This window comes from Cheilinus undulatus, linkage group 5 (genome assembly GCF_018320785.1).
Source record: "Cheilinus undulatus linkage group 5, ASM1832078v1, whole genome shotgun sequence".
Classification (NCBI taxonomy): domain Eukaryota; kingdom Metazoa; phylum Chordata; class Actinopteri; order Labriformes; family Labridae; genus Cheilinus; species Cheilinus undulatus.
This window is the reverse complement of record NC_054869.1, coordinates 4,297,205-4,324,105: the sequence shown is the minus strand read 5'-3', so window position 1 is coordinate 4,324,105 and position 26,901 is coordinate 4,297,205. Positions and strand designations below refer to the sequence as shown.

The 26,901-nt window shown below is 39.3% G+C and overlaps 1 protein-coding gene across 1 annotated transcript; it reads left to right on the top strand.

Annotated features, from left to right (window-relative positions):
• The first annotated feature begins 1,522 nt into the window (after positions 1-1,522).
• Positions 1,523-25,894, top strand: spinb (spindlin b). Its single transcript, XM_041787379.1, has 7 exons — positions 1,523-1,621; positions 15,237-15,570; positions 15,775-15,823; positions 16,299-16,393; positions 16,549-16,704; positions 16,982-17,215; positions 19,390-25,894. Exons 2-7 carry the CDS (start codon positions 15,519-15,521, stop codon positions 19,587-19,589), a joined length of 786 nt encoding a protein of 261 aa, XP_041643313.1. The 5' UTR covers positions 1,523-1,621; positions 15,237-15,518; the 3' UTR covers positions 19,590-25,894.
• Positions 25,895-26,901: the final 1,007 nt, after the last annotated feature.

Below are 26,901 nucleotides of genomic sequence, written 5' to 3'. Positions count from 1 at the left end.
CGGTTACCTGTCGTTAAAATAGCGCGCGCCGCCTGCTGTGCCGCCGCTCACACTACAATGCAGTGGGTGCTTTGCAATCTAAACAGCAGTTACATCGTGAAAAATATTGTTGGAATGTAAACGTCAACATACAAATAAATTCAAACATCATTTCAACTAATACTGGGATGTTGTCGAAGCTCCGTTGTAAAGAAAAACAGGTCAACAGTGTCTCACTATTTGGCAGGAAGGAGTAGCAGCTTAGCGCGCTGCTAACATCCGCCTGGATCACTATTTAGCAAGATGGAGACAGGCGGGACTCGGCGGTGGAAGAATTTTTGGCTTCAATGCAAACCTGCACAACAACTAAAGTCAAGAAAGCCAACATAATGAATTACTCTTCCTGTGCAAATCTGTAAAGTAAAAGCCCAGCGAGAAATTGGTGACATCTTCAACATTTTCAATCAAAACTGAGTAAAATGTTCACTATGAACTGTCTAAGGGGGTAACTCCTAGTAAAACTTGTAAATGAACATATAAAAAAGATCCGTTTAGCCCGCGTGTTACTAATCTTAGCTATTATTAGTCTTCATCATGGATTATTTTGTGGATTATAAATATTAAATTGAGTCTGATTCCAGTTAAAACTCCTGTCTTTGTTTAGAAAACAACACTGTAAGCTTGACAACTGATAGACCATTGTAACCATTCAAATTTGGTTTGATCTGATGTATGGGAGCTCTAAATGGACATGCATCCTTTTTTCCACAATGTTTTGTTGCACTAGCTGGCAATTTTTGAAGTTTTCTCAAGATATTTACTTTGCTATATTGAGTTAACAAAGCTAGTTTTCCCATGATAATATTTCAATTTCTCAAGATCTCTTAAGTACATTTTCTGCCTCACTCTCTCCTCCCTCTTTCCAACTCTTTCCACTGTCCTCTCGTAAAATAAATGCGTAAAAACACCAAAAACGATATCTTAAGAAGAAGAATGTACCTTTTGAAAACTTTTTAAAGTTTGAACAAGGTTTACGCACCTTTGGATAAATCCATAGAAACAAAAGAATTTTAAAATGCAACACTTGATTGAAAAAAGACTTAATGTGGGAAGAATTTTTATAACTAGATTGATTTGACATAAAGAAAGATAACAGTTGAGGGGTCCTAGTTTGATTTAAAAAGATTAATTTATTGGTGTATTATATATTTATTTCAAAATATAAAGTTTTATAGATGTTTTTTGCTTTCCTTCTACTTTTTATTGTATCTATTAAATTATTGAATTACATTTTTGATCTTTTTTTTCTCTTAAAATTCAAGGTTTTTGTCTGGTGTGTAAGTCTTCAAGCGAAAACTTTAATTTGTGATGTATTACATACATGACATTCAAAGGGTAATTTATTTTTATGTTAATCTTATCTTGTTTGCATTTCTTGAATTTCTAAAATAAGTTAAATATATTTTTACGTTTCATCACATTGCATGTATTTTATTTTGAAGAAGGACCCGGCTCACTTCCGTTTTCCGCCATCTTAGCAGAGCTAGCTTGACGCAGCGGAGGACCAAACGGAGGCAGAGCGGATCAATTTGGAGCTACGGCGGTTGATCGGGATTATGCGGCGACACTGATTGCTGCATCGGTAAGATTCTGCGGCCTCTGGCACCTCCGACCGAGCCGTTTAACGGTCCGTTTGCCCGCGTTCACATTTTACCGCAAACCAGCTAACATAGCGCCTGTGTTTTCTCCCTCACAGACCTCCCCTCTCCCTTTGTTCGCTTGCGCCTTTTTTTTTCCTACCGATGCGGGTTTTGTAAATACTGGCGCAATATGGCTGCCGTGCGTAAGGGGGTTTGCCCAATTATGTGTGCACATCTTTGAATATTTTAGGGAGATATCAGGTGAGGTGTTTGTGTTCTCGTCAGGTAAATAATGAGGGTAAACTGTGACCTCTGGCTGCTCATCTTCATCCTCATCATCAGCCAAAACAAGCAGCAACTCTTGACTAGAGCAGAGAAACAGTCGGACTGCCTGCTGGTATGTTAATGTGAGCTGGCTGTTTTAAAGTGTTTAATCACGCTGATTGTGGAGAAAAGCTAAAAACAATGAAAGGAAGAAAAGCTAAAAGATAGAGAGCTGACAGCCTTGGTGTACACTCAGGTGAGCTCACCTTGTTGTTCACACATCTAAGGTTGTCAAAATTATCGATACTTCGATACTTCTACCGGTACAGTCTCCGTCATTTGATTATCGATACTACTGAAAGGTGACACAGCTGTCATTAAACTATATCTACGTCTACAGACAGGTGATACCAGAGGAATAATTCACTAGAATATACAAGAAAAACACCTGCACACAAAAACAGATATACAGGTACTGTAATAAATAACCATAGAGAATAGGGATGGGCAACTTAGATGACGATATTGGCCACATTCATTTTGTCATAACTGCCAGAGAGACTTTTTTTTTTTTCAATAAATTGAATACTCTTAATTAGTGTTGCATGATTAGTCTAATTGCAATGATGCACTTAAATTAACATGTAAATGTCTGCAGTTATTTTTATCATGTAGTGCTAGAACGGTTTAAAAAATCCCAGCAGAAAGACCTTTAAGTTTACAAAAGTGTCACTTTGTTAAAATACCTTTTATTTATATTTATATGAAAGCAGTACTGTTAAAACTTCAGGTTTTCTATTTTTCTATGCTACTAAATATTTGATGTTTTGAGTTGAGAAATACACACTTTAAAACTATCATTAATGTTGGCTCTTTCCTCCATACCAAAGCAAGCAGACTCATGATACAGTTTATATATTATATCCTTATCATGATATTGTCAGTTGTAACAATAATTAAACATAATCATGTTGGCAGCACACTCAACCCCTGACGGGATAAGCAGTATATAAAATGGATGGATGGATGTTGGCAGCACTGCTCTCAATAAAACTACTATAATAATTTAGAATTTAACACAGGGACTCCCAAACGTTTTATGTCGGGCCGCTATTTGGCAGATGAAAATATATTCAAGCCCTGCCATGCATTTTTCAATAAATGCTAAACATGGTCACACTGTTTTCTAATAAATTCCTATATTTCTTATATATTTTTTTTTTTGTGTGTGTGAAAGATTATCCACAAAAAGTACAGAACAGCAATTACAACAAGATACTTCCAAGTTTTGGCTGCCACTTTCAGCTCATTTTTGCTGTAAATTTCCTAATGTAACAGTAGAAAAATCCTCTGTCTCACTCTGGTAAAGTGTCGCATAAAGAATAATCTTCTTCATAAGGATCTGTCTTCATAATCTAGCATTGTACAAGTTGAATTTGTTTGTGTCTCTGGTTTAGTAAGTGTGATGTCTGGTGTAGATTCATTGGTTACTTGGCAAGACCTCAAATTAATTTATTCTATTTTTTGTTGCAATGCCAGACATTGTGCACTGACTTTATTGTCTTGTTGCGCCCGCCTATTATAACTCTTAGGCCCCACTTTAGGAATCACTGATTTAACAAAATAAGAATATAAAACTTTCATCTAAATGAATTCTACCAACATTTAAACTCAAACACACAGAATGGTTAATATGAAGAGGTAAACACAGAATTCAAGCCAATTTAAGCTACTTTTACAGCCATGAACATCATTTTTACTGGTTATTGAAGTAAATATTTTATGTTTGTAAATGGCTTTAGTAATGGGTATAAATATATTTTACATAAATAAATAAAAGCCTATTTAAACTCTTCTTACTTTTACAGAGCTAAATGTATACTAGTAATGAATAATTATAATGGAAATGTTATTTTTCATGGTTTTATGGCAGACATTGTGCTTTTCGTCCTTCATATTTAAATATCTGAAGCATCTTTGATTGACAGATAGCTCGGCGGGCAGAGGCTCTGTTTCTGTCAACCAGATTGCTAGCTAGCACGCTGACAGGAAGTCGCGCTTAGTGGGTGGGCTGTTAGGTTGATCCAAAGTTCGGTTGAGGCCACGATTTCAACATGGAAGCCTCCACGGATTGGCTTCAAGAGTCGTTTGAGTCCGCGTATTGTAAGCAGACGACTGACGTCACACGGGGTTTGTCCAATTCTTTCTACAGTCGATGGTAAAAACATCATATGAGAGCTAATGTAATGTTCACAAGAGGAAAAGTAAAGTGTTGATTAGAACTGGTGGAAGAAAGAAAACAGCATGAAAACTGATAATAGATGTTCATGAGCAAAACATTACAACAAGACAACAATGGAGTTAATATTTAGACGGTCTGCAGGTGTTAACTAGCTACCTTTGTTGATCAAAACAAGAAATTGTCCAATATTTGGTGCCTTAGGATTATTTTTTTAACCAATGTGCCAAACAGCTTTCAGTATTGTTTAAGTTTTAGTATCAAAGCAGAAGAAAATCAAGCCTAGTGCTGTCATCATGCCAGATTGTGATTTTATTACATCAGATGTGATCCATTTTGACACTATGTGGTTCTAATTTTCTGGTTCCAGTACCTCACAGGTACAAACCAGAGTTTTAAGCTTGAATATTGAATTCAGGGGATTTTTTTTTTTTACCTGTTATTGTACTATAAAAACAAAAAAAGAGTACAGGAATCCTTTATTGTTTTCAGTGACCAGAGACTGCAGGTAAACTCTCTAAAGCTGGTCTTTTTCAGCTGTTGTGTCCCTCTGCCACTGCAGCATAAATAACACACACTTTGGCTTCTGAGTGACTCTACATTTGTGTCTGAATCGACTGAAACTTGCACGGTGTGCGCCTGGGTTGAATACAGTGTTTAATGCTCAAGAAACAAGAGATTAATCAATATTATCTGCCTCAGGGTTCTTTTTTGTTGCAGGTGAATCAAAACAGGTAACAGCATTGTGATTTTTATGAGTATTTTACCAAAGTTTACAATGTTCTTACCTCTAGAGCTCTACTATGAAGTCGTATTGTAGGATTAGGGATGCCACAATACCAGGATTTTTAACCTATGATAAAGTTCCTATAATATCAACTAGGGCTGGAAAATTAATCTAAATCTAGATTAAATCTCAAAATGTCCTGTAATTTTCAAATCACAGAATGTTCAATATTTCTTTGACCTGAAATTTGTTCCTAAACACCATTTTGAATAAAATAAAATAGAATAAAATAAACCTGTTCTCATACAATTGTAATAAACAGAAGTCTTAAACACACAATATTAGATTAATGATTGTTTTTAATGCTCAAAAATGCGGGCAGATTCCTGCACTGTGTCTAAATTGCACAAATTCACTCTGCTTTGTTAAAATTATATTGAATATCTGCCAGTATCGAGTCATAATAACCTAGATTAGAGTTTCAGTTGTTTTAGTTTGCAAAAATAACTGAAGTAAACAGAATAACTACTAGATATCTCAAACTTATTCCATTTAACTCAGTACAGCCAACACAGTTGTAAAACCCATAAAATCACATTTCTGCTCAGAATGGTGTCATAGCTGTTTCATTGTAATCATTCGTCAAAAAAATAAAGTTACATTTTCACTTGGTGCAGTGTTGAATTAAATCAGGTAATCAAAAATCCACTTAAGAGTGGTCAAAACAGCTGACAGACCTGAGCAGTCAAAAATAACTCTGATAACCACTTAGAGGTGGTGAAGCAGAGTCAATAGTCACAATAACAAATTCATTCAATAAATGAATCTGAAATATTATAATTCCACTAAGAGGTGGTAATTAACGTGACTTTATTTGTCACAAAAAAAATAACTGAACTAAAACATCCCAGCTCCACGTTGAAGTGGTGTAAACAGTTTAACTTGAATGGGATCAAAAACAGATGATTCAGATTCAGAACAGCAGTCCTTATTAAAATGTAGCAGCTTAACCTGAGACATGAACCAAAACTTTAACACTGCAATAAAACCCAAATATCAAAATACAAGGCACTCTTTTTTATCACAGTACAATTTCTAAAGTACAACTGGAGCTGCTACAATGCAAAACAAGGAAACGGGCGTATCGGTCTGCTATGCAAGGTTACTTGTTTTCCGTGACAAAAACTAGACTAAGACTAACAAAAATAGATCTGTGATGACTAAAATTAACAAAAAAATAAGTTCAGGTTTTTTCAAGATGACTAAAACTAGATTAAAATCGAATGTAGTTTTTGTAGGACATTAAAAATCTGTGATATTTCTCCCATGTGGGTAAATCTGTCATAAAACAGTGTAGCTGTAGCTATTCTGCCTCTCAGCTGTAGAAAGCAGGGACTCCAGGTTTGGCAGAGAACACAGAACCATGATCTGGTACCAGATTTAGGCAAGATAATTAATGCTTGGACTAAAGTAAAGATTAAAATGTGAGGACTTAAACTAGACTAAAATGTTTTTGAGTTTTCGTCGACTAAAACTAGAAAACTAAAAAGAATAGACATGACTAAAATGTGACTAAAACTAAAATGCATTTCATTTAAAGAATAAAACTAAGACTAAAATTAAAAATAGCTGCCAAATTAACACTGGTCCAAAGATAGTGCACATTTTGCTGACCTCAGTAACAGCCGTTGTTGTCATTCATGTGTTCTTATTTCTGAGGGGAAGTGTCGCTGCAGTAAATCACTTACCTTTAAACAGATCACAGAAGAAGTGTGTGAGAAATGGCTGCTTCAAGAGCAGGAATAATTAGTAAATGGACTCTTAATCAGGTATGTTGCTGCTGTTGGATACTTCCAGTCATTATTCAAGGGTAGAATAGCTGTTACCTCAGTGTAAAATGAATCTCTGTGAGTGCTTAAATGGCTGTATAATGGGCTTTGCTGTAGGTGTTGTCTCCAGGTGACTGAGTTCTTTTTAAATGGCTGCAGTTACAATGAAGATTAAAAGTCCATCCTCCACACAAACAAGGCATCTGGTACTCTTAGCTGATGGAAATCTCATCTTCCTTTATAGGTCCTCTCCCATCCTAATAATGACACGTCACACCAGAGAACATTTTTAGGCGCTTGTGTAGAAGGACCAAAGGAACATCCTGTTTTAATAATTTACTCAGCTCTTCTACGAAGCTCCTCTTGAGGATCTGAGCTCCCTGTGTTGTTATGATTTTGTTTGTGCTTCATTCAGTGAGTTTCATGCATACGAATGTCATGGATGTATAAAGGAGAGTGGTAAACCGCATCAGATGATGTTCAGGGTTTTCTGAATGTGCCGGGTCTTCCTTGCAGCATCCTGTTGTCAGTGTGTATCATGTGACAGCGCTGGAGAAGTCATTACACGGTCTGCTCTCTGTGCTCACTGGCTTCAGTGCACGTACGGAGGGCAATTTCTCAAGTAACACAAAGAGACATCCTGATGGTAAAACACTGGCTTTAAAAATGGATTCAGACAGGGTCAAATGATCAAACGAGCAGATTACAGAACAAGTCATCTTCCCTTATGATCTACAGGGCTTTGAGGAAATATTTGCCCTGTCCTGATTTCTTTTTTTATATGTCACACTGAAGTATTTTAGATCATCAAACAAATTTAAGTATTAGACAGAGATAACCTGAGCAAATACAAGTCAGTTTTTAAATGACTTCATTTATTAAGGGAAAAAGCCGCCATACCTGCCTGGCCCAGTGTGAAAAAGTCATCGCCCCTAGATCTGTGAACTGGTTGTTCCACCCTCAGCAGCAACAAGTGCAAGCATTAGTGATAACTGGCAATAAGTCTTCCAGCATAAGTTTTTCAGCATGAACAGCCTGTTTAAGGTCATGCCACAGCATCTCAATCAGGTTTAAGTCCAGACTTTGACTAGACCACTCCAGAACCTTCATTTAGTTTTTAGTCCATTCAGAGGTGGACTTGCTGGTGTGTTTGGGATCGTTGTCCTGCTCCATAACCCAAGGGTGCTTGAGCTTGAGGTCATGAACTGATTCTCCTTCAGGATTTTCTGGTAGACAGCAGAATTCATGGTTCCATCATTTATAGCAAGTGGTCCAAGTCCTGGTCCAGACCATGACACTACCACCTCCATGTTTGTCTGTTGGTCTGATGTTCTTTTGGTGAACTGCTGTTAGTTTTACTCCAGAGGGGACAGGACGCACACCTTCCAGAAAGTTCCTCTTCTGTCTGTTCAGTCCACAGAATATTTCCCCAAAAGTCCTGAGGATCATCAGGATGTTTCTTGGCAAATGTGAGACGAGCCTTTGTGTTCTTTTTGGTCAGCAGTAGTTTTGGCCTTGGAAATCTCCCATAATGCCATTGTTACCCAGTGTCTTTCTTATGGTTGAATCATGAACCCAGACCTTAACTGAGTCAGTGAGGCCTGCAGGTCTTGGGATGTTGTCTGGGTTCTTTGGGGACCTCCTGGATGAGTTGGCGTTGCACTCTTGTAGGTTGTTTCCACCAAGCGGTCCGGCTCAGTTCAGTGCGGTACGGCACGCATTTTTTTGCATTTCCACTGAGCAAAAGTTGGAAAGGGTCCCAAAAAATGACCTGTACCATTCCACTTTTTGGCATGCTTCCGTAGGGGTGCCAGTCTTACCTATCCGTACCAAAAAGGTGGAGCTACGCACACAACAATAGGGGCTGCACTGACGTCACGTCAGTCATTGACACAGCTGCTTGGATGCCTCCAGGCTGCAAAACACAGAAGTCTGCTCTGTGAGGAGTGGCGAAAACAGGAGAAAAACAGACTAATATCTGCCTAAATGGGAAATATTTGGACTTGACGGAGATCCAAACTGTTTCCTAGTCTGTGGATATTGGTATCTGGCCACAAATCAAGTTTCCTGACGTTTATCTGGACCTGATTTTAGGAACACAAGGCAGAGCCTGAAGGCTCACATCAGCCTGATCCATCCACGATGGATGAGAAACTAAATTAATGCTTAAGTTTTGTGACTAAGAAGCCTTAGAACAGTTCATTCTCTTCTGTAAATAGTTATTAAAATACTTCTTACTTTAGATAACCTGTGAAAACATCCTCTGTGGTTGTTGACAGCTCGTAAAACTTCAGGCTGCAGCCTATTTGAAAATGAGATCAGCGCACCCCGGATTTCTGACTTAATCTAGCTTGATTTTAACATCATCTGAACTTTAACTTCATGTTTAATACGGCAAATTTTCACAGTACAGCTCTAAACTTTCATATTTTGTTGTATAAACTTTTCTAGACTAGATATACTAGATATATACATATTAACGTACGTACAGTAACTATTTTGACTCGTATTGCAAATTTGATGTCATTTGCTCTGTTTAAGGGCATTATCATTTTTGTCACTCATTTTGATTAAGAAAAACATACATAAAACAAGAAAATCTCTGCTACTGCAAAAACTTTATTTATTAAACTGGTATTTTGACACATTTTAAGTTAAAGAAATGTTGCAACTTCTATGATTTAACAACTGCAGCAGACCATATTGCCATTTAATCTTTTTTGTGTTTAATTGCCCAGCCCTACTTTGCCCTCAGTGATTTCAGATTGATGATATCTGGGTTTTGGAGTATTTGTCAGACTAAAACCAGACATCTGAATATTTTTCCGTTGGGTTCTGGTGTTTTGTGGATAAATCAATCAAAGATTATTGAAGAAAATGTTAGAGGTAGTCTTTGCTTGGCTTCAGAGCTGAACTGAGCCGTTTTACGGAGCTGTAGGAGTAAATCAGACACTGTTTGTCCTTTCAGCTGTGCAGTGATGCTAAAAGAAGTCACATCTCTAAATCTTGGCTCCTTTAACGATCACTTTTTTAGCCTCTGTCCCAGCTTTAATCCTTCACATCAGATCTGTACCTCCCGCTGTTTCCAGGGCTTTAATCTCCCCTCCTGTGGCCCCCACGGTCTGCTCGATCGCCGTCTGATCCCGGCCTGATCAGAGCCCATGCTGCTGCTGCCGGGTACTGTTACTGCAGCGCCGCATGTGTGTCGAGGTCTGTGGTTCAGCCGTTTACGTTGCAGTTTGTGCTCATTGTTTTGCAGCATGCAGCTCATCGGAAGCCCTCTGTGTATCGTAGATTTTATCACCGTGGACCGTTATCTGCAGAACAGCAGGAGAGTGTTTCTGAGGGAAAATCTTCCTATTAATGTCACTTATGCAGTAGAGCTGTGTGTTTGTGTGACCTTGTAAGGCGGGATGTGTCTCTTGTTATCTGTTATTTTATCTTCTGCTGCTGCTGCTGAAGGACTCAAGTTTATTCTGATTCCTCCTGACAGTATCACGTTTCTGCTTAGGTTTTACTGCCTGATGGCTTAAATGATGTTAAGCATCAGTTTTTCCTCCATTGATCGGGCTTTGAATACACGAGAAGTTTGAGCGGTTTGTTCACAGCAGTCCTATTAAATGTCAAATTTTTTAGGGATGCAGGATATCAGTATCTGCAGAAACTGTTGATATTTAAAACATATTTATCAGCTGTAAATACTGAAAAATGTTGGGCCATCTGACATCAACGGGGACTGTAAATTGCAGTGTAATCAAATCCATGTTCTTAAATATGGAGTTGGCCCCCTTTCACAGCCTCCACTCTTCTTGGAAGGCTTTCCACAACATTTTGGAGTATTCTGTGGGAATTTGTGCCCATTCATCCTGTGGAGCATTTATGAGGTCAGGCACTGATGTTGGACCAGAAGGCCTGGCTCACAATCCCTGTTCCAATTCATCCCAAAGGTGCTGGACGGGGCTGTGGTCAGAGCTCTGTGCAGGCCAGTCCAGTTCTTCCACACTAAACCCATCAAAGCAAGTCTTTCTAGTCCTTCTTTGTGCTCTGGGGCTGGAATAGAAAAGGGCCTTTATCAAACTGTTGCCACAAAGTAGGAAGCAAAGCATTGTCCAGAATGTCTCGGTATGCTGAAGCATTAATGGGGCTTTTTCATTACATGGCGTGGCTTGGCTTGACTTAGCACTGCAGCCAGCAGCATGGGGTTTGCTTTTCCACCACAACCGAGCTACCCATTTGAGGACGCGTCTAGAGCTGATGACGCAGTGTTTTGAGCCCTCTTCGATTTCTCTACACTGTCTGATCTGAATGACTTTTACATTGTGTTAGAGCAAAAATCAAACTGTAGACCGACAGCGCTGCCAGCTGCTCTTTTTACATTCCCTCTCTCCACCGTCTCTCTCTCCCTCTGCGATCAGTAAACAAACAATAATTCGCTCTTTTCACCAAAAGTAGAAGACTTTCCTGCATTTAAGTCAAAGAACAGTCTCCTTATTGTTGATTTGTGGGTCTCTAGAGAGCAGAAAATGAAGACAACCACTTTTTTGGATTGGGCAGTGAGAACAGCATGCACAATGCGCCAGAATGAATTGAAGACAGACTCTGTCATGGGCGAAACGTTACGAACATCTCCAGCATTTTATTTGTTAAAAGTCTAGAATTCATTTGTCTATAAGAAGGGGACAGGGTCAAACTTTTGTTATCAGTAGGTGCAGAAGTTAGTGTGAGAAGCCGTGTGCAACTATATCAGACCGTAGTATGCACAAAAATCTCAGGTTTTGGTCTTGTGCCATAAATATTTAAGTCAATATTTTTTAAGTCATACAGTGAATGCTGACACCGCTGTAACAGAGTTATGGACAGCTGGAGCAGAGGCAAGGATAAACGTATCTCACCCGTCTCCCCGTGGGGTGAAAATTGATCATGGAGAGGTTATCAGTAGCAGAGTGGGGTAAATCCCCCCAGCAAATCAGACCCTGCGAAGTGCTTCGACATCAGCGCGGCACGCTTGAAGGTTGGGCTGGCCTGCTTTGGGCCATTTGAGCACAGCTCAGCGTGGAGCGGCCAAACTGGTGATGGAAATGCAAATCAGCACGGCTTGGTTTGGCTCGGCGCGGCCAAAAGCCGTAGTGGAAAAAGCCCCAGAAGATCAGTCTTCACTGGAGATAAGGAGCCTAAGCTCAAACCCTGAAAAACAGCCCCATACCGTTATCCCTCCTCCACCAAACTCCACAGTCAGGCAGGTAACGTTCTCCCAGCATCCTCCAAATCCAGACTCACCCATCTGACTGCCAAACAGAGAAGCGTGATTCATCGCTCCACAGAACACGTTTTCACTGCTCCACAGTCCAGCGTCGCTGTGCTTGACACCGCTCCATCTGATGCTTGGCATTGGACTTGGTGATGTGATGTGACGTTTTTTCAAAGACATGGTTTTGGTCTTTTTTTTTTTACCTTTATTGGTAGAGGGAGGACAGTGGATAGAATCATTTTTGAGGATGGCATCAGAAAACTGTCACCCCTACCTCACATGTATGCCATCAAAATTTTTAGTCTCTGTCCACCTCACTCCCACTGACTTTCTGTTAAAACATTCAGTTAAAAAACGGATTCTTATCAAGCTAGCTATGAGATCCTGCTTTGATGGTAACCACATGTGGACAGCCACATGATATTCAGAAAATAAATAATTCATAAATTTGTAGGGGAATGGTTTTATCTAGGGCTGAGTGGTTTGTGATTTTTTTCCCTCAGTATTGCGATTTGATTAGCAACTATTCCTTAAGTTCCTCAACTTATGTATATTCCTACAAACACAAGCAATAAATCATTCTATATTATAGCCAACACAATATTAGATTAAACAACAGCTGAACAGTTTTGAAAAAATATCTAACTGTGCTGATTTTGACTGTTATTGCTAATCGGACATGAATGTTTATAAGAAAAAGGACAAAAATTAAGAAAGGATTGTTTGTAGACTATTAAAAAAATGATATATTTGTAATGCATGACATCTCTGCTGCAGAAAAAAGCTTTTAACTGGCATTTTTACACAAATCTCGGTTTAAAGAAATATTGCACCTTCTGCAATTTGATAATTGCAGCAGGCCAAAATATGATTTGATCTAATTTTTCGATGAATTGCTTAGCCCTAGTTTCATCATTTGCATGATTATCTTAACAAAAATGCTGCAAAAGCCCCTGGTTTCAGCGCGGTCTCTGACCCCTAATGTGACCTGTGTCTGTGACTGGGGGAGGGGGTTAAATACCTTTGTAAAACAGTAATCAGGTTAGTCACAGAGCTCAGTCTAGAAGAAGAATTTAATTTGTCCTCTGGTTCAATGAGATCTGTTAACATCCTTTGTTTCTGAGGAAGTAAATCTGAGACACAGACTTGGGTTAAAACTTTAGAGGATAAATAATGTGCTGTCCTGGAGAATGGAGAGAAAGATGGATGAAAGCTGAAGGAGGCATGATGAGAAACGACTCGCTAACAATTAACTCATTAAAGGAGTCATGAATGGTCTCAGACTCTGCTTTTAATCCGGGTCACATTCATGTAAACCTTTAGAGAACAGTCCGTAAAGAGTTAATATGCATGAGTGGTTGGGCTGGACAGTTTGGGAAAATAATAAAATATCCTCTAATATTGTGATTGTGGTTGAACATGGGATTACATTTAAGTTTCTCATCTTATGTATTTGTCAACAAACATGAGTGATCAATCATTCCGTTATAATCACTTTATTATAATGAGCACAGTGTTGAATAGATTAAAGATGAATAATTTTGAAAAAAAAGGAAGGGTGCACGATATTATCAGTCTGGTATCGATATCGGCAGTTGTTAAAATTTAAATTTTGTCCATATATACTAATAAGTTAGTGAAGTTTTAGTCTGAACCAACAGACCTATGTCCGGTGAGGTCTTCTTTATTTATCCTCATTCTTTAAACTTTAATGTATTTTTAAGGACTAAACTTTGTTTCCTTGGTCATTCTTAAACCTTAAAGAGTCCAAAAGGACTGAAATTATTTGTCTGAAAAGCATATTTAAATATCGGTATCAGTATCGGTATGGGCTAAAATGAATCTGTAAATATCGCCATATCGGATATCGGCAAAAATCCAACATCATACATCCCTAAAAAAAAAGATTGTGATTATTTTGATTCATATCGCAAACAGGATGTGAATTCTTACATTGAAGAGAATCATCATTTTGATGTAAATCTCATTTTGATCTAGAAAAACGTACTAAAATAACATCTCTACTGTTAATCTGGTATTTTGACACATTTCAAGTGAGAGATAATGCACCCTCTGCGATTATAAAATGGCAGAAGGACAAATTCTTAATCTGGATTTTGATGAACTGCCCAGCCTTAATGAGTGGTTGGTTATGGATTTTTATTTTAAAGTTAAAGATAATGTTGAATGAAGCTATAACTTTACACAGAAGATACCAGCTTACTGACCTGTTTTTAGGAAGTTTCGACAGTTATTGAGACGAGTCAACATCAGAATTTTGGGACATTTTTGGTCAATTAATCATAGGGATGTGCAATATTATCAGCATGATATCAGTATTGATATGAAAATGTCTGCTGATATGACAGCTGATATTGATATGAAATCTGCCTGTATTTGTCTGAACTACAACTAAATATCAATATCGGCTAAAATCTAATTTTTTTGCATCCCTAATTGTTTTGATTTTACTCTAAATTCTTCCTGTCTAAATTCATGAAAAGAAGACAGTTGATATTAAATGGTTACTGCCACATTTAATTTATTTTTCCATCCATTATCTACACCAGTGGTTCCCAAAGTGGGCCATGTCATGACAAAGGGGTCACAGCAAGGCTAAACAACACCAGGCGATGACTTCACCACTGGAGAAGAGGAGCAGTTTACTGCTGTCCCCTCAGATTGAACAATGTGTTTCAAGTCCAAGACATTGTGTCTGCATTTTGGATTGGAGTACAAAAGGAGTACCCTTGGTAGGCAGGAGAGTGGACCCTCTCTTACCTTTTGCAACATCCTAACAGTGTGAGATGGGTTTTTCTACTGTTGCCTCAATCAAGAGAAAACCCAGATCAAAACTGGACATTCTGAGAGGCAGCTCACCGCCGCATCTAGCACTGGAAGCTTTGTAAAAAATGGTCACATAGTTTAATTTTCAGGGAGCTATTCATTTGAGAGTTGTTCATTTTATTCATTTTGTGAATTGTGACCTACAGTATGCTTGTCCTAAGGTCACATATTTTTACATGTTAATTTGTATGGTGATGGAAAGGGGGGCCCTGATAATATTTTCCTCTGTTAAAGGGGGGCCAACTAGAAAAAGTCTGGGAGTGTAATGTTTTAAAGCAGTCAGGTGAAGTGCGAGCTACTCTCTGATTAATCTGTGGAACTGTTGGAAAAAACCCCTGAGTTTTTTTTTAGGAGAAACATGTTGCATTGTACACTGTACTCTCATGTTGCATATTTTTCTCACATCCTGTCCTCCAGGTTGATTAGTGTACATACTCATGTGACTCTGTCTCCTCTCTCTCAGGCTGAACACACCGTTTCCTCATCGAGTCCATCAGCTGTGACGTCACCTCAGTCTCCAGGTGTTAGTCTGTCCCCGGCCTATATGCAGCCTGCCCAGGGCCCGGCCTAATTCCTGGTGCTCCTTCTCTCCCACCACCTCCTCCCTCCTTTCCCTACCCTCCTCCCCCCTGCCCCCTCCCTCCATCCTAATCCTCCCCCAAACCTCAGCCTGGTGTCTCCCATAGACTCCCAGCATTTACCCCGGACTGGCAGCCTGACTGGCTGCCCCCCTACAGGTGGATGAATGAAGACCCCATTCAAGAGTCCAGCAGCCCCACGGCCCCGAGCAGACGGGGGTGAGTCCCTGAACACACTTTCAGTCAGAAATTTACAACCAGATATAAAGCAATTAAAGATGAATGGAGCTGAAAAAAATGTGAAATTACTCATTTTTATACGTAGATTTTTTCCTGTTTTCCACCTGAGCCATGGAGCTCTGATGTCGGCGAGTCCTTGAACGTATCATCTCTTAACTGATGGATTCTGAATGTTTGTTTCAGGACATTCGGGTGTTTCTGCAAACATGATGAAGAAAAAGAACACACACAAGTAAGTCTGAATGAACGAGTGCTGTCAATAAGAATACCAGAATCACAACACTGATACACCTGAGCTCCGTTTTTGAATATTTTGGGGCAAAACTAACTAATACAGTGATGGCACACATTAGCAAGCCTAACTGTTGTTGCTAACTGCCTGGTGCCTGTTGTTGTGTTAGATTAAGATCAATGTTGCTGCAGTATTTTATCTTGTTTATTGCACAGCTTGCATTGACTCATGACCTACTCCTGATTATCTGGTGTTTTAAGAAAAGTTGAAATAATCCAGTATCTCTACTCTTCATAAATGAAACATAATGTCTGTTTCCTTCCTATCTTTCCTCTTCATCATTTCCAGCTTCTCTGTTTTGTTACTTTAATTGAAGCTTTAACTCTTCTTTCTTTCGTTAATGTTTCATCCTGTAATCTGGTCCGCTGCTGTCCACGTCATCGCCATCATCTTATCTTTGTTTTTGTCCCTGCAGGAAACAGAAAACTAGTGTTGGTCCCAGTAAGACTCTGGCTCAGCCCAGAAGGAACATAGTGGGCTGCAGGATCCAGCACATCTGGAAGGAAGGCAGTAAGTTGGATTTAATCGGACTTTTAGCACCCTGACTGTCAAGGTTTGACTGACTCCCCTTAAACTTCAAACAGTTACAGCAATTCAGTACTTGATCTGGGTGGTAGGACTGATTTCTATTCAGCTGATAAATCTTGGTGTCTATTTCCTCCTAGGTAAGTCATCCCAGTGGAAGGGGACGGTCCTGGACCAGGTTCCTGTTAACCCCTCCCTCTACCTGATCAAATATGATGGCTTCGACTGCATCTACGGCTTGGAGCTGTACAGCGATGAGCGGGTGGTGGGGCTCGAAGTCATGCCTGACAGAGTGGGTAAGTCGACAAAAAACACTAAGAAGCAAAAAATACGGCTGTGACTTCATTAAAAACAGCTGCCTACGATGAAAATACCTTTAAAATGTACCAAATATGGCTAATTCCCTGAGTAGTAATCCAAAACATAAAAATGTAAACTTATTAATAATTTCAGATTTATTCAGTGAAAAATGTACTTACTTTAAGCTCAGTCAAGCTACAGTTAACTGATTACATGAATGAATTGCCTGACTATATATTATAAAAATCTTGTACCTCTATATGATTGGTCCAGCTCCGGCCCGTGTGAGCGACTCAATGCTAGCAGAGACAATGATCGGGAAAGCGGTGGAGCACATGTTTGAGACGGAGGACGGGCCGAAGGAGGAGTGGAGGGGGATGGTGCTGGCTCGAGCTCCTATCATGACGTCCTGGTTCTACATCACCTACGAGAAGGACCCGGTGCTCTACATGTACCAGCTGCTCGACGACTACAAGGAGGGAGACCTGCGCATCATGCCCGACTCCAGTGAGTGGAAAATATCCTGAAGATGCTTCGGATGGACCAGGGTTCAGTTATGACCTGGGAATAGTCCAAGATGAGGCATTTAACAGAAGTTTAAGCCTCATGATTGTCTATTGATCATTGATTTTGATCAGAAAAAGTAAGAAAAATTAACCTTTACTGTATGGCATTTGAATCTTAGCTTCATAATTTGCCTTATTTGTAGGTGCAATTAACAACTTTATATCTACAACAAGGCAAATTCCAAATATGTCCCTAAAACTAAGTATTTTTAGACCCTGTTTACACCTGTCATTAACATCCATGCACACCGTGTTCCAAATTATTATGCAAACTGGATTTTAGGGTCATAAACATTCAGTTTTTTGTTTTTCAGTTAAACTCGTAGATGGTGTTGTGTCTCAGGGCTCTTTGGATCACTGTAATCAATCTCAGACACCTGTGATAATTATTTTGCCAGGTGAGCCCAATTAAAGGAAAACTACTTAAGAGAGATGTTCCACATCATTAATCAGGCCACAGATTTCAGCAATATGGGAAAGAAAAAGGATCTCTGCTGCTGAAAAGCCTTAAATAGTGTAATGCCTTGGACAAGGTACGAAAACATGAGATATTTCACAAAAACTTAAACGTGATCATCATACTGTAAAGAAATTTGTGGCTGATTCAGAGCTCAGAGGGATTCGTGCAGATAAAGGCATAATGAGGAAGGTTTCTGTCTGAAAACTTGAAAATATTAAGAGAGCAGCTGCTAAAATGCCTTACAAAGCAGCAATCAGGTGTTTGAAGCTGCTTGTGCCTCTGGAGTCCCAGGAATCTCAAGGTGTAGGATCCTCCAGAGGCTAGCAGCCATGCATAAAGCTCCTATTCAGCCACCCCTAACCAATGCTCACAAGCAGAAATGGTTGCAGTGGGGCCAGAAATACATAAAGACTCATTTTCAAACAGTCAGTGTACTGATGAGTGCCGTGCAACTCTCGATGGTCCAGATGAGGAGAGAGCTGGTAGGCCCCTTTAGGGTCCCTGAAGGTGTGAAAATGACCTCTGCAAAGTATCTAGAGTGTCTGACTGACTACTTTCTTCCATGGTACAAAAAGAGGAACCATGCCTTCTGTAGCAAAATTTTCTTCATGTATGACATTGCACCATCTCATGCTGCAAAGAATCCCTCTGTGTCACTGGCTACTATGGGCATAAAAGGAGAGGATGGTGTGGCCCCCATCCTCCCCTGACCTCAACCCTGTTGAGAACCTTTGCAGCATCCTCAAGCTAAAGATCTATGAGGGTGGGAGGCAGTTCACATCAAAACAGCAGCTCTGGGAGGATATTCTGACATCCTGCAAAGAAATTCCAGCAGAAACTCTCCAAAAACTCACAAGTTCAATGGATGCAAGAATAGTAGAGGTGATATCAAAGAAGGGCTCCTATGTTAACATGGAACTTGGCCTGTTAAGATGTTTTTGATTGAAATAGCTTTGATTTCAGTAAATATGACCTCCTAATGCTGCAAATTCAACAAATGACCATTTTCAGTTCTTTACAACCAAAAAAATGTTCTGAAACTCTGTTGTGCATAATAATTTAGAACAGTGCATTTTGAATTTTTTTATTTTTGGAAAAAAAAGTTATTATTGGGAGGTTTGTTCAATAAAATTTGAATTATGCTCAAACGATTGTTAACTTGAAAATTGTTCTGTCATTTACATCATCTTGAAATGAATTATTTCAATCTAAACAGTCCCCCACAAGGTTTCTCTGCTAAATAATATACCACTTTGTTCTTTAAAAGTATGTTTATGACAGCATGAGGGGAAACGCTATTAAAGGGGCACCACTAGTCTCTAAGCGGTGGCTAATTTGCTCCCATTCGTTCTTATCTCCAGTAGCTTTAATGCACACCACATGTAGGGATACCAAGCCACAGTTAGAGATTCATAGAAATGATGTGTAGGCTGTTGTTTAAATAAGAAGGGGGACAGTAGGTTCTGATATCAGGTCACTTAAGTCATGTTATAAATGCAGCATTTGGATGCAGGACTAAAGTGCAGTCACTTGGTATCTGAATGCTCAAAACTTGTTCTTAATGCAAAACATAAGCAGAGCCAGTTTGTCTGCATTGGTTTGTTCAGCTACCTACAGATGCCTCACTTCTCTCCTTCTCTGTCCTGGTTCTCTAGACGACAGCGCTACAGCAGAGCGGGAGCCTGGTGAGGTGGTCGACAGTCTGGTGGGTAAACAGGTGGAGTACGCCAAAGAGGACGGCGGGAAGCGGTCGGGAATGGTCATCCACCAGGTGGAGGCCAAGCCTTCAGTCTACTTCATCAAGTTTGACGACGACTTCCACATTTACGTCTACGACCTGGTGAAGACCTCCTAAGACCTGAAAAAAACAGGTCGGAAAAAGACTCGCTGAGAGCTGCCCAGACCCAGTGACAACAACCCCCCTCTACACCCGGAGAAGAACTACAGCTGAGGTTTGAATCACCCTGATAGGCTCTGAGATCTATGTGGACGCCTGACTCAGAGGTTACATCCCTCTACTCTTCAGTTCATGAAACGCCTTAAAATCAACAAGAATCTAGATTAAAGAAACCCAGATTTGACACCACGACCAGCTTCAAAGAAGACTTCCTGAGGTGTTTCAGTCATCATCCATCTTTCATCGTTTCTGTCTGGATTTTCTCACCTGACACCTGCTGACACGCTCAAACAACAAGAAGACCAGCGATTTGGGGTCATTTGGAGTAACTGAAAGCCTGGATTCGGTTTTGGAAGATTTGTGGTAAAAGTTAACCTAAAACTTGTCAAAAAAATTGGGTTTAGTTTGAAACCTGGAGTCCTGACATCAAGAGATCTGCGACTGCACAATTTGGACTAAACATAACGGTCTCCTGTCCCAAAAGTGATCTGTTTCAGAGCCAAGTCTGCTCTGAAATCATCTGAAAGACCTCCTCTCCCCTTTCCTGAGACCCTGTCAGACCGTTTGAGACCTCCGTTTCCAGACGAGGGAGGTGAATGGGTCTGTGTCTGCCGGGTTAATGAAGGGATGGGACTCCAGGACTACAGGGCTCCTGCAAGGCATTTACAGAAGGTTCAAATGGACACAAAGAAGGAACTCTTGTCCAATCAGAGAGCATCTTCTTGACCTCGCCTTCCTTAAAGCCTGAAGGATAAAGCAGACAAACCAGAGGATGCAGACTCTTTCTTTTTCATTCTTTAATCATTTGTATCTTTTTTATGTTGCTCTTGATTCCTACATTACCCATAATGACTTGGGGATGAGCTGTTTGGCTGCATCGGTTGTCCCAGAGGAGTTTGGTAGCATTGTAAGCTTTCCCCTTAAAACACACAAAGCACTCATGGTTGCCGCCTAGATTCAGTTTGAGCTGTGAAGCTGAAGATACAAAAGGCCAGGGCTGTCATGATATCAGAACGTTCACTTCAGTTTCACCCTTAGGAGGCATGTTTTATGAATATTGGTTCTAAATACCAGCAGAAATTGTCATACCTGCCGATACCAGTATTTTACTCTTTAAGCTAATATCTGCCGATATCATACCCATAATATCATGCATCCCAGCTCGTCATCATTGGTGAGCAGAGTGAATAAAATATTTGGATGCATGGTCTTTTTGGGCTTCCATACATATTTGCATTAGAGTTCTCTATAGCCTTGGTTCTCAGCTGGTTGATCAGGACCTAAAAATGGGTTGGAAAGCCACTGATGTGCTTTTATTTTGAAGGATGTGTCTCCATCTCTTTGTTCTGCCCATCTTTTTCCATTTAAAGTCAAAACAGCCCCATTTTTCCATTAAAAACCTTTAGTTATGGTTGAAAAATGTAAGAAAGTTGGGTTCTTATTTGTTATTGATGGGTGATGGGTCCTGACAGGGTCAACCGATTATCATTCTGACTGATTATTGAGACCACTATTTGGCAATTGGCTGATTATTCGTATCAGCGATTTATTTTACCAATAATCGATAAACTGAATTAATTAAAACGTGCTCTACTTTGGTTCCACTGCAAAGCATGTCCCCCCTCTTGCTTTATTTTCACTTTGACTGTCTCACCAAATGTCCTTTATGTAACACAGTCTGATTGGCTGACTGTCATATGTGTACCAGTCAATCAGCACTAAAGCCTGGGTAGTACTGACACAGTTAGTATATGGATTCACTTCCTGTTTCCTGCTGTTACAGTGCTGCTCTGTGCCTTTTCTTGTGCTGTTAGAGGAGGAGCTAAATTGTTGATTTTCCTTCATTTTTTTGACCATGACATTTGACTTTTTCAACACGAAGTGTGTTTTGTATGTCATAATCAATGCATATTAAGTCCAAATATGGGTTATCGACCCCGTGAACTTCTAATAATCTGTATCAAAAAAAACAACATTGGTCCTTTCACTAAACCAGTTGAGAACCACCACTGTTTACCATTTTTACTCTCTATTAAGTTCCATAAATTGGTTAGAAATGTTGATCCATCTCAGAGTAAAGACTCAAGCAACATTTTCTCACTTTGTCTTGGGAAGTTTCCCTAATTATCTGAAATTTACTTAACTGGCTTCTCTGACTCCGTATCAATCCCTCAAACAACCATGTAATCAGTTTAAAAGTTGAATTAAACAGGAAACGATCCAGCACACTGGCACGACTGTAAACATGCTCCTGCTCCTGATTGAGGCAACCTTGAGCACTGTGTGGTTAGTCCGACCTTGATTCTGCTCCAGCACAGATGTGCTTTGTTACAGAGTGAACCTCCTGATGCTGAGGTGAAATCATTGGATTTAAATGTTTTTATGTGTTTTTTAGTCCTTCCCCCTCTGCTGCTGTTCAATCAACATTCTGTATAGTTCTTTTTTTGTTTATATATGTTTATACCAGCTGGAAAACTTTTCCTCTTTGTATATTATCTTATATTTTTTTTAGTTCATCTCTTTTTATTCTGTGGATACTGTATATAACCCAGGTAGCTGTCAGAAACTGTTTGCTGGTTTAAAAACTGAAATTTCTGCCAAATTTACTGAAGATTTAATCCTTGCTGCAGCTCAGCTCAGTGCGATTGTTGTGTAGGATTATTTTCTGTTCATAAGCTGTTTGCTGAATGACAAATTTCTTCTTTTCTTTCTGGAAATGATTCTTTTTTTCACTTTCAGTTTGGTTTCTCTTCCTGAAAACGCCTCCTTCGCCCAGCTTTTTTAAACTGGGGAGGCTGGAAAATACTTGTCATGCATTTTCACACACCTGTACTCTTAAATGTAGCTCCCCCACTACAGTAGGTGTAGGCATCACTACCAGTGACATTAACGTTAGCATAAATAGCCATGTTGCCTGATTCACATCTCATGTGCCTGAAGGGACTCAGAGACCTTAAGCAAAACCTTTGAAGAGGGTTCAAGTTTCCAAACCAGATGGTTTCAGTTGCCAAAACTGTTCAAAATTTAGAAAAGTTTCTAGTATTGGCTCTGGGGTGTTGGCTCCAGATCACTTCATTAAAACTGTGAAAATTAGTTCTTATTAAAGAGTCACAAAATTATCTCACCGTCATTTGAGATCCTGAAACATGTCCATCATAGGTTTTTGTCAGTCCTTGGTAGGACTGAACAATATTTACTATTTCTACTCTGATGGCGATGTCACAATGCAAGGATGTGCGATAGTCAGGTGACCTGGTGCATGTCATGCAACCCCATCTGAGCTTTTGGATTTGAGCCAAAATCGCACACTTTCAGGGCACAGATGGCCTAGAGTAGTGACCATCAACTGGTGGCCCGGGGGCCACATCGGGCCCCCCACAACTTCCCATCCAGCCCCCAGAAGATTATTAAATTCAGAAAATGTAATATTTAAGATTCTGAGAATCTACACTAAAGATGTTTCTTCTATGTGTTTTTGGCCAATCATGACACCATATTAGTATCAAACTCAGTAATGGACATCATGAGGAGTCCAAAAATATGTAGTTAAAAATTTCAGTCGCCCCCTTGTGTTTGGCTGCAGTATAGGTGACAAGGGTGGATCTCAAAAGGCTAAAAGTTCAGTTAGAGAGCATAATATTTTTTACGAGAACATGTTAATCAGACCAAAATATTTATTTAACTGTAGTTGATTTAAATGTCTGGCCCCCACGGCATCTGTTAAGAAAAATCTGGCCCTTGTGCAAATGGAGTTGATGACCCCTGGCCTAGAGGTTGGGTCACAGCGCGGGTTCAAGTCCGGCCTTTGGCTCTTTCACTGCATGTCATTGCCCACTCTCTCCTCCCTGGTTCCAGCTCTATCCACTGTCCTGTCTCTCAAAGAAAAGAAAGACCAAAAATAAATCTAGAAAAAAGGATAATAATCGCTAACTTTCTGTGACAAACAGAGAAGAGAGCTCTGAGCAGTGGAGTCTCTCTCTCCTGACGTCAGGCAGCAGGCGACCCGCGTCCTCATCCTGACTCTTCAGGCACACCCTGAGTTACACGAGATGAGTGGATTCCTGCTATGAATGGCACCTTGTCTTGGCGATCGCTAACCACTGTCGGGACGCGCAGATTGTTATTTTAGCATTCATTTAACTGTCAGGTACTCTCATGGGCCTGGTCATGTTGGCTAAAGTAACTTTGAATATCATTAGACATGGCTGATGACATTCAAGAAACACAATGGTGAGTTTATTTGTAGGGTTGATGAAAAAACAAGTCGATTTGTCCACATGCTCTGTCTCTTCTTATCCTCATCCTTCGTCTGTGGCAGAGCCGCCGTTAGACTTCTGCACAGAAATGGCAGAAAGACTCAATAAGAGAAAAATGTGGAGCTTTAGATGTAGTACTTCATTTATCCTGTTCTATTTTAGTTATTCAGTCAAAAAGCATCAATCTACTGTACATCATAGAGAGAAAAATGATTGCAGTGTCTGATTTTTCCAATATGGTTCAGACCTACTCCTACATTTTTATCCTAGAACATTTAGAGTCCAGAATATGAAGGTTAAGTGAAGAATACATGAAATGTCTGCATGGACCTCTTAGATTTTGACCCCAAGCAGATCTCAGTGGGATTTTAACATTTTGTGCCATACTTGGAAGACTTCCGTGGGATTCTAGCAAAGGTTCTAGAGACTCTTATTTGATTCTCAACACACCATAAGAACCCAAAAAACATAATTATACAGGATGCACATGTATGACTTTTTTATGAAAGACAGGTTGGGGTTGGTATTTCTAATAACACCAAGAGATTTGTAAAGAGCTCTGTAATCCCATCTTGGAATCTCGAGTCTTATTCTAAGTGAGAGAAATAGATGAGTGATCAGCTTTTAGTCAGACTAATTATTGCTATACAATCATTTTCATAAATACCCTTCTTCAGGTGTGGTTCTGAGGCGCATAATATCTTGTTTGGACTTTGGTTGTCTTTCTAGAGCTTTGGATTTCTTTTACCTGTTTTTTTTAAAGTCCTTGATACAAGCAAAGAAGATTCAAGCCCCCCAGGATGGAAAAAGTAACACAAGTTTTATCATTTTAAAATAGTTTAAATCCAAAATGTAGCCCTAATTACAGAAACCTTTGTATGAAGTGTTTGATGAAGATTTTGTTGTTTTCTACTTACTGCTGTGGCGCTCTTAGATACTCTCTGACTAATCAGCCGTGTCTTGAAGTCGTATTTTAGTATCCAAGCCTTGAACCTTGCCAGAGAGGATACCAAAAAAAGGACCAAGTCCCTTTTGGAAAATAAAAAAATACAGGTCAAGCTGAGCCATTACCACAGAGTGGAAAAGCACCATAAGAAATCTCTGGACCTGAAACTGACTCCATGATCTTAAAATTACATGCTTTTTGTAGATATCACAGAATTAATATTTATTGGCGAGTCTCATCGCTTCTGCACCTCTGTAGTCTTAGTTTAAACACTCAGAGCCAAACTGGAGAGCTGCTTTTCTTTCAGTATCTTAAATCTTAGTGAGCCCTCTTCCTCTGAGCCTGTTTTTGTTTTATTTCCATCTGATGTAAAGCTCGTCACCGTAAAACTCAGCTGGTGGTGATTGGTTAATCTCACATTTCTAATATACCTGGATGTTTCAGGAGCATTACCCATGATGCACCGGGCTCCAGGCTGATTCCATTTAGACTCCAGGGTGGTTGTTGTTTGGGGGGGGGCCAAAACTTCAGTCTGGGTGGATCCTCAGCCTCCCTGTTCAGGAGCCGACATGCTGTTGGTACTTAACAGAGAAACATTGATCTGTGAGAGAGAGAGAGTGAGTGTTGTCGATCAGCCTACGTTCAGAACAGTGTTGTTTTTGCATGCCTATATTCTAGCTCAGTGTAAATCGATGTGAGTTGCATGTCTGTGTAGTTTTCAGTTGTTCGGCTGACTTCTGTCTGTTGTGGCTTTGGGTGCCTTTTGTTTCATTTCTGTTTTATTTAGACGTTTATTTTCCTGTTATTTTGTACCGTGTGTCCCAGAGGCTGATGTGTGTTTTTGGGGTTCTTGAGGAAAATAAAAAAAAAAAAAAAAAGAAAATGAAGACAAAGAATATCCTCCTGTAAACAGATCTGACAGCAGTTATTATGATGACGGGTGTGACGTCTGTTTTTGGGTGGATTGTCCCTTTAAAGAGTGCCAACTACAGATGCCATTGTTGTACAGCAGTGAAAATCTCACACTATTTACTAAAATAAACCATTTCTCTGTTTTTTCACATGAGTTTTTCTGTTCTTTATTATCTTGTATTTCTCACAGCTCAGGTTCACCAGAGCAGTGGTTCACCTCCACCTCTCTAATGGGAAATCTTCACCCAAATCAAGGTTATTATAGTTAACTAAAACTAAAATTCAAGAATCACTTAGTTAAGCGAAACTGAATAAAACTAAGCTTTATCAAAAAAAAAAAAAAAAAAAAAAAAACGAAAACAAACTTAAACCATATAGTGTGCTTACAAAATTCACTAAAATACAATAAAAATTGAGTCAAAATATCCATAGTTTTAGTCTTTGACACAACCATACTGACTGGCACCTACATCCAAGTCTTGGAGTGTAAAATGGCCTGATCTGATTGGTTAAGACTTCACACAGTGGTAGTTTTATGTCTGGGGTTGTATTCAAACATCATCATAGTAAATAAATGATAAGTGAAGATTATTCATATTTTAATATGTTTTTAAAAATGTATGATGCTCACTCAGCCCTGGCATCTATCCGTAAAAAACTAGAACTAACACTAAAACTAATAAAAACTAAACTAAAATAAAAGATTTTTGCAAAAGAAATAAAAAACTAATGAAAAGCCAAAACTATCACAACCTTGACCCAAATTTTGGAAAAGTATCAAATGATATAAAATATAAAAATATAAAACTGATTTAATGTAAAATGTCAGTTTGGACCTTGGATGGAAGATAACATGACTGAACAAGAGAGTAGACGTTTATTTTCACTCTATTTCACTTTCATAATACACATTTTGTTTTTTGTTGTTTTTTTTAAAGGCCTTGACAGATTAAGAAATTACAATAGGGAATCCAGCTTTTACAACATTTCTGTCCAAGATAAAAGGATAAATAAGCCAAGGTATCAAGAAAAAAAGTAGTTACTTTAGTCAAAAATTACCACAAAAAATTAAATTACTGGTCTATGAATCTACTCAGGTAGACGTGAAAAGTACTGAGTAGCTACTGAGGAGTTGTACTGTAAATCTGATCTCTCC